General features: G+C 35.9%; 2 protein-coding genes and 1 non-coding gene across 4 annotated transcripts; 2 read left to right on the top strand and 1 right to left on the bottom strand.

The window, feature by feature from the left end:
* The first annotated feature begins 1,357 nt into the window (after positions 1-1,357).
* LOC113347336 (chaperone protein dnaJ A6, chloroplastic-like) lies at positions 1,358-5,809 on the top strand. 2 transcript variants are annotated; one of them, XM_026590976.1, is made up of 8 exons: positions 1,358-1,540; positions 2,535-2,650; positions 2,863-2,992; positions 3,123-3,180; positions 3,330-3,372; positions 4,077-4,125; positions 4,230-4,310; positions 4,651-5,809. In XM_026590976.1, exons 2-8 carry the CDS (start codon positions 2,544-2,546, stop codon positions 5,509-5,511), a joined length of 1,329 nt encoding a protein of 442 aa, XP_026446761.1. In that variant the 5' UTR covers positions 1,358-1,540; positions 2,535-2,543; the 3' UTR covers positions 5,512-5,809. The 2 variants fall into 2 exon arrangements, with proteins under 2 accessions (XP_026446761.1, XP_026446759.1); XM_026590974.1 differs by having other exon boundaries at positions 2,854-2,992.
* Positions 5,810-6,079: 270 nt separating this feature from the next.
* Positions 6,080-6,166, bottom strand: TRNAM-CAU. Its single transcript is given in 2 exon segments — positions 6,080-6,115; positions 6,129-6,166. It is a non-coding gene; the product is annotated as a tRNA-Met (tRNA).
* Positions 6,167-10,997: 4,831 nt separating this feature from the next.
* On the top strand, positions 10,998-14,137 carry LOC113347335 (RNA-binding protein 38-like). The gene is made up of 6 exons (XM_026590973.1): positions 10,998-11,464; positions 11,594-11,717; positions 11,835-11,958; positions 13,013-13,049; positions 13,321-13,609; positions 13,775-14,137. Exons 1-6 carry the CDS (start codon positions 11,282-11,284, stop codon positions 13,855-13,857), a joined length of 840 nt encoding a protein of 279 aa, XP_026446758.1. The 5' UTR covers positions 10,998-11,281; the 3' UTR covers positions 13,858-14,137.
* Positions 14,138-16,970: the final 2,833 nt, after the last annotated feature.

Genomic DNA, 16,970 nt, shown 5'->3' with positions numbered 1-16,970 from the left:
TACAAACGGTTACAACGAAAATGTATGGCAAATTCCGGTTCCAGTTCATGATTATGCTCCAAATTTAGCTGACTGATTACATAACCAACTAGACAATCTAACCGCAACACTAGCTTAGCTTGAAAACCACATTTTATTGTCGCTTGAGGCCTTAATGGTTTTTCAGAGATGAAATTACACTTACCTGCTCGAGCACAAGTAAACTTGTAGCTTCTTATACACCCCGCACCATTCTTCACAGACATGCTTTTCACTACAGGAAATTCTTTCACTTTCCCATATGTCTTGTAAAACTCCCATGCATCATCTATAGACTCAAACCCCATACCAAGAGCAGGTTGTATATTAGGTGTGATTCCACTAATATCAATGCAATCTGACTCTTCAAAAGTCTCCTCCTGCATCAACTAAGATAATCAATACCATATAACATAAACAAAAGTACTTTTAGACACTGAGACATTTTATCAAACAACTAATAGGCATGTTCTGTATCATATTAGTTAGTGGCAAACAACGTTGTTCCATTATACTGAGAATAAAATCTCCAATACTGAAACTGGATCATAACAATCCCTACAACCAAATTTAATTTAATTTTCAAATAAGAAAAGAATTACTGGTTTTAGAGTGGCTACACTAACCATGTTCTTCACATTTGAAGATTCTCCTGCTTCTTTAATATGCATCTTCTTAAAAGCTCTTTGTGGATTTCCCAACCTCTTAGAAAAATAATAATGTTCCGGTGAAATAGTTCACCAAAATTTTGTTTAATACACATTTCAAAGTTCCCAAATTTGAAATTTTCCCGCCCATTTTTCAGCGCAAAACAGAAAGAGAAAAAAAAATAGATTGTCAAATATGTAGATAACAAATTAGCTGAGTACTTTTCTCTCTCCACATTTTTATTAATGGGACATGCCATTTGAGTTGTGAAGAGTGAGGTGAATAGCAAATTATATTTATAAATATTTTCATACTTATTTATAATATATCAAATTTTATCTTTTACGATTCACCGCCAATCATGAATCACCACTTCATGCTTCAATCTACACATCACTCAAAAATAGAAAACGAGTCACGATGCGCTGCACGCTTTCAATACGTTGATCCAAACCCACCATAAGACTTTTATCACTCGGTTATAACGTAAATAAATCAAGTATTCCTACTATTTTAACATACGAATGTGCTGGACTGTTGGTTAGGACCCGACCTAACATCAAGCACTCAGTAGCCCTTCAGTTCCAACTTTTTTGGGGCTTTTGAGATCTAACGGCAAAGATAGAGTTTCAGAAGATTTAGCGAAGTAGTGAATCTCACACAAAGATAGCCGACCACTTAAACTCGTTCTGGAATCTGAAGTAGAGAGAGAAGTGAAAGAGTTGAGTTGTCTCATTTGCTGCGCCTCATCCTCTCTTCCTTCTTCCTCGACTGAGATAGCAAGCAGAGAAGTAGTTTCTTCTTCTTCTCTTCTGCTTCAGCGGCAGTCGTACTTATTTTAATCAAAAACATCGATAATCCTATCTTTTAACAGGTATGATTTCGTTGTTTTATTGGGTTTAAGCATGTTAAAAACCCTTCCTTTAACCCAATTTCTGGTTTTGCTAAATGGGTTTTGTTTATTTGGTGGTTGTTCGAGTTTTGTAATTGAACTGTTAAGGCGATAAATAGATAGTTTATCTGTAGTTTTTAGTATTTTTCGTACATTTTAAAGGTCCAAGATAATGTGATTTTTTATCCTATTTTTGTCAATTGTTTTGGTTGAAAGACATGGAAAACCTAATTTCATGTACTATTGATTCTATATATGATGTAAAAGGTGTGAACTTTTGTTGAAAATATTCTCGTTTTCTTCTGCACTATGCTGAATTAGGGGTCATGTGGTGCCAATCCAGCTTTAAATTGCTCAGCTGGAGAGCGAACCAATGCTAGCAGCCCCGCTAAGCTTACGTTCCACAAAGGCTGGTTAGGTTAATAGTAGGGTTTGAGGTACAATTCCCATTCAGTTGCTTATAGAACCGCAAAATGTAAGCTAAATTTCAGACTAGATGGAGGGTACTATAGACCAAGGTTTACTTCAGGTAGTGATTGGTATTATCTCATTCCACAGTTAAGTCCATAACTAGAGGTCAGCCAGACCAACCTAAGCTGGGTATTGATACAAATGAACTTCTCTTGCTGCCCTAGTCCTATTCCTCCTTGCATCTTGCTGTAATTTGGCTTGTCCCTTTACAGTAAATATACTTTTGCATATAGAGAAATAAATTGGGTACTTAAAGTCTCCTGTGTTGACCTTAAAAGCCTGTCATGTAAACCATAGGATAAGCAATCAGCATAACTTATTGAGATGCTGATTCTCATATCAACAAAGTGAAAATATACTGCTAGGTGAAAACTAAACTCTTTTTTTTATTTTACTGTTGACTGCGCCTTGCATGTATTAGACAATTCATATATAGCCGTCAAATGTGATGTTTAAATTGTATTAGACCATAAACAGTTTCTTCATTCTCATGTTTCCTTTGCAGAATTTTGTAATGGCAATTATACCTTGTGGTAGTACTTGGGCACCCCAATGTGGGATTCGACCTCAATCTATGATGAAGTCATATGTTTCAAACAAGTCGCTGACACCCCAATACAAGTAAGCAATTGTTGCATAGCTAAATGTTATTCTATTTCATGAGATGCATGTAATTTAGTGATATACCATTTACAATTATTGATTTATTACCTTCCAGAAAGTTCTTCTAGCAAATGCAGAGACCACAAAGATATTGTCAAATACGTAGTCTCAACACAATTCACCAATACCAATGCATGTACATGCTAATTTCTTATATGCAGTGTCCACAGGGTAAAATGCCTGGCAGCACCAGCTTCAAGCTTATTCTCTAATGGCTCCTTGTCTGCATTGTTTAATACCGGGCCATCTCAAAATCTACAACAACGTAGAGGAGCAAGACTTGTTGTTAGAGCTGATAGGGTGAATATCTTGGATTCTCCACCTCCCTCCCTCCCTCGCTCGCATTTCCTCTCATTTTAAATGCTTAATACTATTAATAGTATCTATTTTCAATTTGATATGATCAACTATTAACCTCATCTTTCAACAGGACTATTATTCTGTCCTAGGGGTGTCAAAAAGTGCTAGCAAAGCTGAAATTAAGACTGGTTAGTACGCGTTTCTGATTCTTTCTTTTGCACTACTTTTCTGTAATTTGATTTTTAAATTAGCTTTATACCGTAACAAACTTTTTTTTTTTTAAAATAAATAAATTATGATGATGTAATACTAACGCCAGACCTTTCTGATGTTTCAGCATATCGAAAGCTTGCTAGGACTAACCATCCAGATGTTAACAAGTGAGTTGAATTGCAAGTTTACTTCTTACCACCTAATCTCTGGGCACATGACTTCGTTTCATGTTCGAATTTGCTTTATTTAGCAACGCTGGATGGTTTATTTGAAGGCTCATTTTTGTAGCACATTCAGTACAACCTTTGTTTATTTGGAGAGCAGTTGCTCTAACCCACATTAGAACAAATGAAAGATTATACAGTCCCTTGGGAGAAAGTTAGGCCACGAAGAAAAGTAAAATGAGAGAAATCAATCTGTCCAATATTTTTTCTTGTTTGAATGAGTTATGGAGTACTTTTGAGGTCTGAGGAACTAGTAGTTCTTATTTTCCTCTTCAGGTTCTGTTCTAGTTCAGATGCTTCTCTTTAAGCCTGGAAGAGGTGACTCAGTGTTCTTCGTGTACTTTATAATGATACTTATCTTGTTTAGCTCAGTAAATACAAAATAGATTTAATGATCATCATATCATTGAGTAAGACAAGCCAATCTCTCTCTCTCTCGCGCGCGCCCACACACACACACTGATGCTTGTGTGATACACAGCTGTACGTGAATCTTTATAAATGGATGCAAGTAGAAGAACAATTGAAACTTAAATCACAACCTCCCCAGTATTTCCTTGCTACTGTTTTTATCTGTATAATCTTGATTATTCCTGTCAAATTGTTTGTCTTTGTTGATGGGCGTTGGATGTTCTTTTGTGTTTCAGAGAACCTGGGGCAGAAGCTAAATTTAAAGAGATCAGTAATGCTTACGAGGCAAGTCAAGTTTCCATGATACTGACTTCCCCCCCTTAGTTAATGGAGATTTAGAGAATTGTGCACCATAAGGTCCACTAATATAGAGTCATATTCTTTTTCAGGTGTTATCTGATGATGAAAAACGGTCCTTATATGATAGGTATGGAGAGGCAGGGCTTAAAGGTGCTGGTGCAGGAATGGGGGTGAGTCCCTTGACACGGAGGATTATATATTTGTTGGATTTTCTTGCATAAAAGTTCATTATTCACCACTCCCAACAATTTCAGTGTGCACAAAGAAAAACAGTAATATCGGTTTAACTGGTGCCGGTTAGGTTAACTTACCTTGACCGACTATGACAGTTTGACTTGACCTCCTTTGAGCCCCGGAGGAAACAGTTTTACCCTCTTTTAAACTGAGTTATGTGTTAAGTTAGTTGCCTTAATTGACTGATTTTTATCTGCAGGGAAAAGTGTTTAAGTTCAGATAAGATAGACTTGACCTTGGTTAACTATGTTAATGCAAATTTGTTACTTGTGGCAGGATTTCAGCAATCCATTTGATCTTTTTGAGTCGTTGTTCGAGGGTATGGGTGGTGGAATGGGCGGTATGGGAGGCATGGGTGGAGGTAGAGGTTCCAGAAATAGAGCAATGGAGGGTGAGGACGAGATTTATAATCTAGTTTTGAATTTCAAAGAAGCGGTTTTCGGGGTTGAGAAGGAGATTGAGATAACCCGACTAGAGAGCTGTAATACCTGTAATGGATCGGGAGCCAAACCTGGAACCCAGCCAAGTAGATGTAGTACATGTGGGGGCCAAGGCCAGGTAATCTCCTCAGCAAGAACTCCTTTAGGTGTCTTCCAGCAGGTTATGACTTGTTCATCTTGTGGTGGTACCGGGGAGTTGTCCACCCCATGTAATACATGTTCTGGGGATGGACGTGTAAGGAAGACGAAACGTATTAGTCTGAAAGTTCCAGCAGGTGTGGATGCTGGTAGTCGGTTAAGGGTTCGATCAGAAGGAAATGCCGGAAGAAGAGGAGGCCCTCCAGGCGATCTTTTTGTCATAATAGATGTTCTCCAGGACTCGGTTCTAAAACGTGACGACACCAATATTCTTTACACATGCAAAATTTCATATTTCGATGCTATTCTAGGAACAACGATTAAAGTTCCAACAGTTGATGGTACTGTAGATTTGAAAATCCCAGCGGGTACCCAACCTGGCACAACTTTGGTGATGGCAAAAAAAGGTGTTCCGGTACTAAATAAAAACAACAGGAGAGGTGATCAATTGGTGAGAGTTCAAGTTGATATCCCTAAAAGGCTGAGCAGCGAAGAGAAGAAATTGGTCGAAGAACTCTCAAATCTTAACAAGGCCAAACCTGCAAACAGTAGAAGATAGTTGAGGGATTCATCTCTCGTTTCTTTTCATAATACCGATGCTACTGTTTCAAGTGCTCCTAATTCTTTCTTAGGGCGTGTGAAAGTTATATTGGGCATGAAAATGAGGGGATTCAGAAAGCGTTTCCTTGATCAGTTTTGGGCGTGGAGAAAGCAGTTACTGTTCAGTAGGTCAATTATTCTTGGGTTAACAGTGGTCCTATAAAAATGATGTATAATCAAGAGAATGAGAAAAAGATGAAGAGAATTTTGGGGATACTTTATTGCTTTTCGTTTCTATATAATAATTTCTTTGATTATGACGGCGTCTTCTTGGTTTTGATCGATATTGGATTATTTCTTGATTGAAGTAGTTATTAAACAAATTCAGCATCGTATTTTTAAGTGAAATTCTTACAGGTTTAAGTTTAAAAACAAGAAATTCTACTGCACTCGTTTGAGCACCAAGATTGTATGTTTACATGTTTGTCGAATGTATTGTATGCTACGTTTGATATGTTACAGCTTCTCAAACACGGGGGAGTAACTGAAAACGAATTTCAGCATCTCTAACGGGACAAAAAAAATATTGGGGCGAGAGAGGCTCGAACTCTCGACCTCAGGATTACTCGATATAGCTATGAGACCTACGCGCTAGCCAACTGCGCCACCGCCCCAGTTGTAATTTGCTTAGAACAGAGGCATGACGACAACACAGCTCCTTTAAAATGAGATTTGTCAATGAAATTTCAATCAACCTTTTTTTTATAAGAAAAGAAAAAAAATCTTGATTCAATCATAGAATCCAACCCATTTGTATTTATTAAGAACTATTTTTTATTTTATTTTTTTTAACAAAAGCTTAGAAATCATAGGAAATGATTAAAGAAAAATATCAAGACTACAATTAATAGACGGCAATTAAGTAACGAGGTTTATTAGTTAGTTGTTCTCAATAACCTCTCTAGACAAAACCTGCCAGTTCACGGGGATCTCTGCAACAACAAAGCCCTATAGGTTCTTCCAAATTAGGGGTCCCTCCCCTCATTCCCTCATAGCTGTCCGAGTGTTCCCTCACCCCACAATTCATTCTGACTCTATAATAGTGTGTATATATACTACCACTCATTATACATGTACATAAATACATATGCACACACATAAGGATATTTATTCACACTGTCGCTTGGGATCGTGGTGGCCGGATGTCTCGTTACATCTGAGAGGTATAGTAGAAAAGTCAACACATCCTAATGTTTCAAAATCCCTGTCGATCTATATATGTCAGGTAATCGATGAATGAGTAAATTTCCGGCACAAACAGTATTCAGATCACAACTGTAGAAAGAGCAAGTCATGGAAATTTCAGGATAACTACGTGCACCTCCCTGAAGAGCTCCCGGCCGGGGCGTATATATCTATGCAGGGAGTAGAGTGAAGCCTGTGATAATGACCTGTTGAGAGAGGACCCTATCTAGTTTTATCCGTAACACTTAAGGCCTACTGATCTTTCTGGTCCTTATTTAGAACATCATCATGTTAAAATATCTCTGCCTGTCTCAAGGTATTCGTAGTCAAGTGCCGTTGATCATATAGCAGCATCACCTCATGTGCTAAATGTAGACTTTGTCCAGACTTTTTCTGGAGGGTGTTGAAAAATTACACCAAGAATCAGTCTTTGCTCATTTCATGTGGGCCTTGAATGACCAACAAGGGTTCAGTCTTCTTACACTACATAGCTAGGGTCAAGTATCTATCTCGCATTCGTGCTACTTGCATATTTTACTACTCTTCCCATTTTACATCCTTGTAAAGGGAATAATAACACACGCACAGCACAGTCAACAACAACGACCTTAAAAGCTGACGCAGGAACATTTCATACCAATTACCAAGTCTCTTTTTAGATCTAGATTTGAGCCGTTGAGGGATCACAAGTTGCAAAGATGCGATGAGAGGATGAGTATTTTATTAGGAAAATGGCTCGTTTGTCCAAATATTTTTAAAACATGGTTCAAATGGACGAGTAAAAATTATTATGGGTGAAATTGACACCAAAAAAATAGTAAGGATGAAACTGGATTTATCCTGACTTAAACTTAAAAAATAGTAAGGATGAAACTGGATGCATCCTGATGTAAATTAAAATTAAGAAAAAAGTATTTAAAAATGGGTAGGATGAAACTGTTTACATCCTGATTATTTTTACATTTTTGTCCATTTAAACAGTATCAAAATCTAAATATCCTTTTCACCAAGAAATTATTGATTTTGATCTTTTTAATCAATTTTGTGTATCTTATGGGTGATCCTCTCGGCAGTAGTAGGCTTTTTACAACTTGGGAATCAAAACCAACCAAAGAAAAACAGAGGGGCGCATGTCATTAAAAATGTTGTAGAAGTAGAATCTTGCACAAGTCCTACCTCTCAAAAGAAGAATTTGGAATTGGAATACTTCTCATTAGTCGTGGACAAAATAATGGTCGTCTTATTAGGAGATAGCTCATATATTAATTAATAATACACTTCAAAAGTAACTTTTTTTTCTTATCTTTAATCATCACAGGGAATAATTAATCCATACCGTAAGTATTTTAATATTAATGAAAATCGTCTCCTGGCTGGCCGTGACCCAGTTGGTGCATACGACCAATTCATTCGGATGGTGTTACTGACATTAGGTGCACGATCTGCATTTGATTATGACCGTTAGAGAGACCCAATTTATATTCTGCTGCAGTATTGTATTGAAGTAATGATTCGTTTCAGTTGTTTACTTGTTTACATGCAGCTGTACAAAGTTTTTTTGCTAGTTCATTTCCTTTTTTTTCTAAGACTACGTACAAATACAACAATACGTATACGATTACTAAGTTCTAAAAGAGTTGCACGGCTCAACATCTGATTCTACACGTCGAGTTTATAATAAAAATACGGCATACCTAAATCTTCTTCGAGAGATCTCTTGCATGAAAGTTTGTATCTTGAGCATCTCTTTTAGAGAACTCTATGTATGCGTACTTCTTCGATCGATCTGTTCAAAATATCAGAAAAGTCCATTTGGACATCTCTTGGACATCTCTGGTATATTTCCATGAGCGTAGTTGATTACTGTACCGATCTAACTGAGTAGGTAAAGTCGTAATGAGAATGACTCGGTTCATTGCTGGTGACAGTGGGAATCACATAACTGACCATAAACTTCACTAGTTGCATGTCTTTGAGGAAAAAAAAAGAAGTGACAGCTTAGCCGCCCGTCCAACAGTCGTTAGGCATAATTGATGGCTCCACATCGATCGATCCCACACCGATCTATCTATCTATCTATCACGTTAACGAATTCTGCGACTACGAATAGGAACGACTAGGCATTAGATTATTATATATAAAAAAGTTTATAATAATACAACGCAGCTTAATCATTTTAGTATTACATTTCACCTTGTAATGAATAAATTAGGAGTGGAAAGCATGTAGGGGCCGGATAATATGGTTGTTAAGACTTTATAACTACTTAGTAATTTGACAAAAAAAAGATGTATAGGAAGAAGAAGACACAACTACAACTAATAATAAGTTAGATTCTTCAGAAATCATCCTTGAGACTTGTCATCATCCTTACGAGACCAATCCTCGAGATCCATACGACGGATTCCTCGACCGCAATCGAACGTCTGGATCGTAAGGACGATTATGTAGCCGTTGTATACCTCAAGGACTATGTATTGTGGACTCAAATTTGTAATCCTGAAACATTTTGAAAGGCAGTGACTAAATGTAACCCACGTTTCGGTTAAATGTAATCTTGGCTAAATGCAACCCACATAAAAATGTAATTTGTTAAATACAACCTAAATTACTTTTAATAATTTTGATATATACAATCCTATGGCTGACCGATTTGAATCAACCTAAGTCTCTTAGTATTTCTTTTTCTTTATTGGAGATAGAACGAGAGAGAGACGGCTGAGGAAGTTACCATCACCATTGATTTTTTTGCTATCTTCTTTTTCATAGAGAAATTCAGTCGAAGAATCAGTTAATATCCCAAAAAAGACATCTTCTCCTAAACTCTTTTCATGCTCTGAAAAAAGAAAAGAAAAAAACTGAAAACTGAGGAAGTTACTATCACCATTGATTGCAGCTTATGGTCGCTCGTAAACGATTGACTTAAGCATTGCCATCATCTACTAGTTAGTGTGAAAGAAATTATCTAAAAACATAGGGTCGACCAGACTTGGATGACTGCTTTCATCTGGAGTCGACCAGACTTGGATGACTGCAACATCAACAATAGGTGGTAAGAAAATTTTAAAGTCGAACATAAATTGTAGACTATTGCAGCTTATGGTCCCTCATAAATGATTGACTTAAGCATTTCCCTCATCTACCAGTTAGTGTGAAAGAAATTATCTAAAAACATAGGGTCGATCATACTTGGATGACTGCTTTCATCCGGAGTCGACCATACTTGGATGACTTCTTTCATTCGGAGTCGACCAGAGTTGGATGACAACAACATCAACAATAGGCGATAAGGAATAAAAGGGTCAGTCATTTATAATTGACCATTGGGGCAATGATTAATTTCATTCTGGACGACTCTAGGCTCTTCAAGTCAAGCAGGACAAAACGACTGTGTGTGTCAGTTCAGCCTGTACAACTAAAACGTAAAAATATCACAGTGATAAATGATGTAAATTTTTATGTACATAAAAATAAAAATGATTGAAAGCATCGATACATTAAAAAACAATGTTTCTTTCCTCTTCATTGTTTTTATAAACCTTAATTTCATTTGGACAACGAAGATTTTCTTCCGAATCATCTAGGGTTTGGCCTAGATTTTCTAAACTTGGATCACTCACTGGATAAGTGTTATGATTAGGGTTTAGATTTCATTAATGAAGAAGAAAAAAAACCCAAAATATAAATTTGCCGTAATGAAGAAGACATGAAAATCCGCTAGTTATTTTGGATTATGAGTTAGATTTAACTTGACTTTTTTAGGCTGCATTTAGTAACTTTTTAAAGTAAAGTATATCAGAATTTTAAAAATGGTATCTAGATTGCATTTAACCCCAAAAGTGGGTTGCATTTAGTATATGCCTTTTTAAAGCCGAAGAAATTAATAAGGAATCAAGGTATAGAGTGGGGTATATAGAGAGAGTGAGTATAGTAATGGAGAAAGACAGAGAGGACAGAACCAGATCAAGAAAGCATTAGAGATATACTAGCTGTCAATGACATTTCATCAATATATATTTTCATTTCATCATCATATTTTTTATCAATACTACTACCAAATATATAAACAAAAATCTTGGCAATCTTCAAATAGACAGCAAATAAGGGTTAGCAGCTGTCGGATTCTTTCTCAAACTTAGAATCTCCACCATCAAATTCTTCTTGTAAATAATCAAATATTTTTGCAAACAACACACTTTATTTCAAAACAACTCATCATCCACAACAACAACTTCTTCTTTTCTTTTTTTTTTTTTTTTCTTTTCTTTTCTTTTCTCCCTCTCTCTCTCTCTAAATGAGAAACCATTGCTGTAAAAAGGAATATTAATTATTCATATCCATATGGAATGAATGAGAAGCAAAACACAAGAAGAAGAAGAAAATGAAGAGAAGAAGAAGAAGAAGAAGAAACCAATATATGACTGCTTGATTGATCACATTCTTCTTTAATTGTTAATCCAAAACCCACAATCCCTTTTCTTTTCTTGATTCCTTTCTTTCTTTCTTTCTTGTTCGTGATCATCGTCATTGGTTTAGCAACAACAATGGCGTACCAGAGTTTTAGGTCACAATTTGGTGATACCACGTATACTAAAGTTTTTGTTGGTGGATTGGCTTGGGAAACACCTACAGATAAATTACATCAATATTTTGAACAGTTTGGTGATATTCTTGAAGCCGTTGTGATTACAGATAAGATTACTGGACGATCAAAAGGTTACGGATTCGTAAGTGATATATGCATATATAATCTAGTTTTCTCGTAAAAGAAACAAACATATATGCACGTACATTGTTCTTGTTGTTCTTGCATTCATTAGGTTTAAGAATGTTCTTTAATTATCTGGGGTTTATAGGTAACATTTCGTGATCCTGAATCGGCAAGAAATGCTTGTCTTGATCCAAATCCGATGATTGACGGGAGGAGAGCTAATTGTAATATCGCTGCCATGGGTCGACCGAGACCTTCACCACCACGAGGTAATTATAATGTACTTATAGTTGATCATCATTTGTCGATAATCTTTATGATTATTATTAGTTTTGGAAATTTACAAAAAGAAATGTGTTAATTTATTTTAATTCTTTTTGTTCTAGGGAGAATTAACGCAGCTGCTAGTCCATATCATCAAGGAGGTGGCACACAAGGAATTCGTATTCAAATACCGGTCACAGCGCCGCCGCAGCCACCACCACCTCCTGTTATTTATCCTCCATACGGGTGAGTTGGATTTTACTTATCGAAATTAGAAAATATTTGTTTCATATTTTGTTTCTTGTCATTTTTAGGAACATACCCTAATTATTTTGAATGATGATCAGTTTTGGCATATTTATATAGTATGAGATCAAATTAGATATCTTTCTTAAACTTTGTTAAAATTAGACAACTATCACAGCATACCTATATTTAATACACTTTTTTTTTTTTTTGTGGGATTGTGGTCAACTTATGTTTGACCAAAAAGATAGATGTCAGTAATAATTGTTCCTTGAGAAATAAATGAAATGATCTGTAAGCCAAAAATAATGTTTTCTTTTTCTTATTTTTTGATAAACCAAATTCTAACTCTTCTATCTTCATCCAGTGAATTCAGTGTAGCATTGTTGTCTGTTGGCTCATTTCAACTAGACCTTGCACTTTCAAATGGGACCATATAATTGACAATTCATTTTCATGTGGCATTTAGTGCGGATAGATGATAATCTCTGTATATGCACTCTTTTGGTTTTAGTTTTGATTCTCATGTGGTTTATAGATGAGATTTTTAACATATTCCATAATAGTATGAAAATCAATCAGTTGGATATTGTTAATGAAGTTCCCAGGAAAGCTATTCAAAAATTATGATCGTTCATAGCATGTTTGATAACCGGAAACAGAAATAATTTTTAAAGTTTTTTTTGAAATTTAGTTCCTAATATGAATTGTCTGGCATATTGACTTATTTAAGTTGAAGAATGGCTTTTTATAAACAACTGAGTGTCTTGTCCACTTTTCATTGAAAATGTAGAGCAAAGGCAATTCATTTGAATGTCCACTCTTTATTTTCACTTACTATTCTCTTTATTGTAGATGGATTTTATCCTTTGGGACTTTGTGTAGTGGAAGCAATAATGCAGTCTCTTTGGATATTGTTTTTTTTTTTTCTCTCTAAAGCATATGGCACATTTAATTGGTGTTAGACTGTTAGTGAAATCTTAGTTTTTCCAATTTACATGTTTTTTTTTCTTGCAATTTATATGTTCTTTGAATAATTTTTTTATTTTTTCAGGTACACTACTTATGCACCTGAATATGGATACCATCATGTTAGTGCCTCTTTCTCTTTCTATAAATGACAAGTTACTTTTGTAACACTGATGTTCTAGATTTGCTTCGTATCTCAACAACTTTGCAAATTAAGTACTATTTTTTGATAATTCTTAATGCTCCTTCCATTTTTGGAAAAGAAATACTATCGCCAGATCCAGAATAACTGAAAAATGATATCGTGAACACAATTCTGGCGGTAGTATCTCTTCCGGAATCAGTGGGAGTATATAATGGCTGTTCCTAAATTTATGTTTTCTCTCTGGACAGACTTTTGGCAACCCACATATTCAAGCAGCACCATACTACCCACAAATGTATGGAGCATCATCATCAACAGTTGGATCTCCATACTATTATGGATATTCTTTGCAATCTCCAACTAGCAGGATACCTGCTTTTACTGCAACCCAGGCGCCTCTTAACCGGATACCCTCTTATTTACACTATCCGGCCCAAGGAGATGCACATTTCACGGCAACCTCTTTACAGTCACCAGTGACACTAAATCCTGCACCACTACTACCTACCAGGGAACTTGCTGCTCCTGCAACTACAGGTACTTCTCCACCTTGACTATTATAACCAACAGATGAAAAAAAAAACGGCCAAAAATAGTCAACCTCTGGATTATTCGGGTGCAAGTAAAGTGCAACAATGTCGGTTAGTTTGAAGGGTGGAAAGCAGCTAATGCTTTTATTTTTGTGTTTTTTATTGGTATCAGACTCACAAATTCAACATCGACCAACAACAACAACAGAAGCTGGAGTGATTAACAATTCTTCTTCGGAGAGTCCAGAGATCTAAAGATTACGCCCAACAAAACCTGCAAATAATGTACATTTTGTTTGTTTTGGTGCTTCAGAAAAACAACAACAAAATTCATTTTGTATAATCTTTGACGAAAATTTCACTCTAAATCGTTCATGATTTTTTCGTTCCTTTCGTTTTTGATCAATTCTTTTTCTTTTCATTCGTCCTTTAAAAAAAAAGAAAAAGAAAATTAAACAACACATTTCATTCTAATCAAATGTATGAACACAAGGAAATTTCAGTTCCAAATAAAGAATTCTCGGTTTCTTTCGTCCATCAATTTTTACCAACTTTATTGATTTTTTTTTACTGTGCTAATATATAAAATTTGACGAATTTGAATCTTTATTTTCCTCTTATATGGGGCTATTATCTCAAGTTCGTTAGTTAATATTGTCCGTTCAAGAGATTAGCTGTTCAGCACCATGAAAAGGAGTCCTAACTTGGGATTGCCCAAAATCAGCTCGGAGAATAATTGATGATCAATCAAGGGTGGTACAATAAACGACAGCCTAATACTAGTGCAAAGATTAAGTTAGCAATAGTTACTCTTGTTTGGAAATCGAACTCAAATTGCCCACAAGATACTAAGATTTTTGGATCGACCTAAAATGAAAGATGAACATGATGCAAACACAAACGAAGCAATAAGTAAAACACACAAGATTTTAACGTGGTTCAATAATATGCATTATTTGAGTATATTGTCTACATCCATCAAACAGTTACGATTTCTTCTTCATCATTATTATGGAAATACTAAATAGAGAATTACACACTCAATGATTGACGAATCAATCAACAAACTATGACCCAACATTCTATTGATCGTAAACCCTAAAATAACTCTCATGGACAGTTGAGATATAGGTTTGGTTTAGAATAAAAGAGAAGATAGAGAATTAGGTTTTGAAGATTTTATTTTTATTAAAGAATTCGTTGATTACATAACATTGTAGCTATCTGTTTATATACATAACAACTTTAGAGTTCTATACGTGGTATACAAGTATTTCCTAGTTTACAGGATTTCCTAAGATACAAGAACTCTATGTATAGCAAACTTTACAAGTTGTACATAACAATTCCTTGTTCATTACGTTAACTCAATACCTTCCCGCAAGCGTAACGGGTCATCATGAACTGTGAGCTTGGATCTCAATAAAGCAAAATGATCTTTAGGAAGTGGTTTTGTAAATATATCTGCAATCTGATCCTTGGAATAAATGAATCGAACATCTAGTTGTTTAGAAGCAACCTGATCACGAACAAAGTGATAATCGATTTCTATATTCTTAGTACGTGCATGAAAGACTGGATTAACTGTAAGATAGGTTGCACCAAGATTGTCACACCACAGAACAGGTGGAGATGCAGTAGAGATTTGAAGTTCTGAAAGGAGAGATCGAATCCGCATAATTTCAGCAGTAGCAATAGCAAGACCCCTATACTCAGCTTCATTGCTAGAACGAGATACTGTTTTTTGTTTACGAGCACTCCAAGATATAATGTTTCCACCCAAATAAATACAATAGCCAATGGTGGAACGACGATCTTCTAACGAACCAGCCCAATCCGAGTCAGTGTAGGCAGTGAAAGACAATTGTAAAGCATTCGCTGGCTTGAGAAGAATTCCATATGTAGAGGTCTGCTTGAGATATCGTAGTATACACTTAACCAATGTCCAATGAAATTCAGTTGGAGCATGCATAAATTGACAAGCTTATTCACAACATAGGCTAAATCTGGACGAGTGAATTTCAAGTATTGTAATGCACCTACAATACTGCAGTACTCTGTAGCATCTTTTAACAATGTACTACGATCAGATGACATGTCGCCAGTAGTACTCATTGGAGTTTGGATTGGTTTAACACCATCCATTTTAGCCCGAATAAGAAGATCATGATCATATCTTTTTTGTGTAAGAAATATACCAGATGAATTGCAAGTAGCTTCAATCCCCAGAAAATAAGACAAAGGACCAAGATCCTTAATAGCAAATTCCTTATGTAGAGATGTTCGAATGAATTCCAAACTTGTAGTATTTGAACCCGTCAGGATAATATCATCCACATAGACGAGTAAGAAAACAATTCTTTGTTCATCTCGACGAATAGATAAAGAAGAATCACATTTAGAAGTAAGAAAACCAAGTTGTAGTAGAAAGGTACTAAGCCTGTGATACCATGCACGCAGCGCTTGTTTAAGTCCGTAAAGATACTTTTGAAGTTTACATACATGAGTTGGAAAATTAGAATCAGTGTACCCTGGCGGTTGTTTCATATAAACTTCTTCCTCAAGATTTCCATGTAAGAACACATTCTGAACATCCAATTGACGAATTTCCCAGTTATACGACAAAGCTGTGGTAAGAATAATACGAATGGTGCATGGTTTTACAACTGGACTATAAGTTTCACTGTAATCCACACCTTCTTGTTGATTATACCCCTTAGCAAAAAGACGAGCTTTGAATCGTTCAATTGTGCCATCAGCCTTACGTTTTATTCGATAAACCCATTTACAACCAACCAAATTCATAGACGGATGATAAGGAACTAAAATCTACGTACCATTTTTAAGCAAATCATTATACTCATCATCAGATGCTTGACGCCAGTTAGGATCCGCCTGAGCTTGAGAGAAACATGTTGGTTCAAGGAGAGAATCACAAATAAGAGTATACTTAGAAGTGTTTGGCTTAAAAATTCCATATTTAGCTCGAGTGACCATAGGATGAGTTGGAAGAGAAGGAGCATTAGAGGATTGGTTTGCAGGTGAACCGGAAGCCTGAGTAGATTCTTCACCAGAGAAGTCTGAAGGAACTGTATTACAAGTAGGTTGAACAATCTTTGGAGAAGTAAGTGCATCAGATATCTGCTCACTTTGCTGTAGAGAATGTGCATTAGGCAATTCCAAACCGATACTACTTGTGGGAAAAGATGGTTCTTGTGTTGGTGTTGTTTGCGAACCAACATGCATTGGAATGGAAGAGATAATATACAAAGGAGAAGATATTACCTGATCAGAGGAAGAAGATGCCGGAGATGATTCTTTTGCTGCAAAGGGAAAGGTGGTCTCATCAAAAACAACGTGCCTGCTAA

This window comes from Papaver somniferum, chromosome 2 (assembly GCF_003573695.1).
Source record: "Papaver somniferum cultivar HN1 chromosome 2, ASM357369v1, whole genome shotgun sequence".
In the NCBI taxonomy this organism is placed as follows: Eukaryota; Viridiplantae; Streptophyta; class Magnoliopsida; order Ranunculales; family Papaveraceae; genus Papaver; species Papaver somniferum.
Note: the sequence above shows the minus strand (reverse complement) of the source record. Positions and strands in the feature narration are given on the sequence as shown.

Coding starts and splice junctions, on each gene's coding strand:
- LOC113347336 (XM_026590974.1), top strand. CDS start 2,544: ATGGCAATTATACCTTGTGGTAGTACTTGGGCACCCCAATGTGGGATT. Junction 2,993..3,122: donor TTGTTGTTAGAGCTGATAGG/GTGAATATCTTG, acceptor ATCTTTCAACAG/GACTATTATTCTGTCCTAGG. Junction 4,311..4,650: donor GTGCTGGTGCAGGAATGGGG/GTGAGTCCCTTG, acceptor TACTTGTGGCAG/GATTTCAGCAATCCATTTGA.
- LOC113347335 (XM_026590973.1), top strand. CDS start 11,282: ATGGCGTACCAGAGTTTTAGGTCACAATTTGGTGATACCACGTATACT. Junction 13,050..13,320: donor CTGAATATGGATACCATCAT/GTTAGTGCCTCT, acceptor CTCTCTGGACAG/ACTTTTGGCAACCCACATAT. Junction 13,610..13,774: donor TGCTGCTCCTGCAACTACAG/GTACTTCTCCAC, acceptor TATTGGTATCAG/ACTCACAAATTCAACATCGA.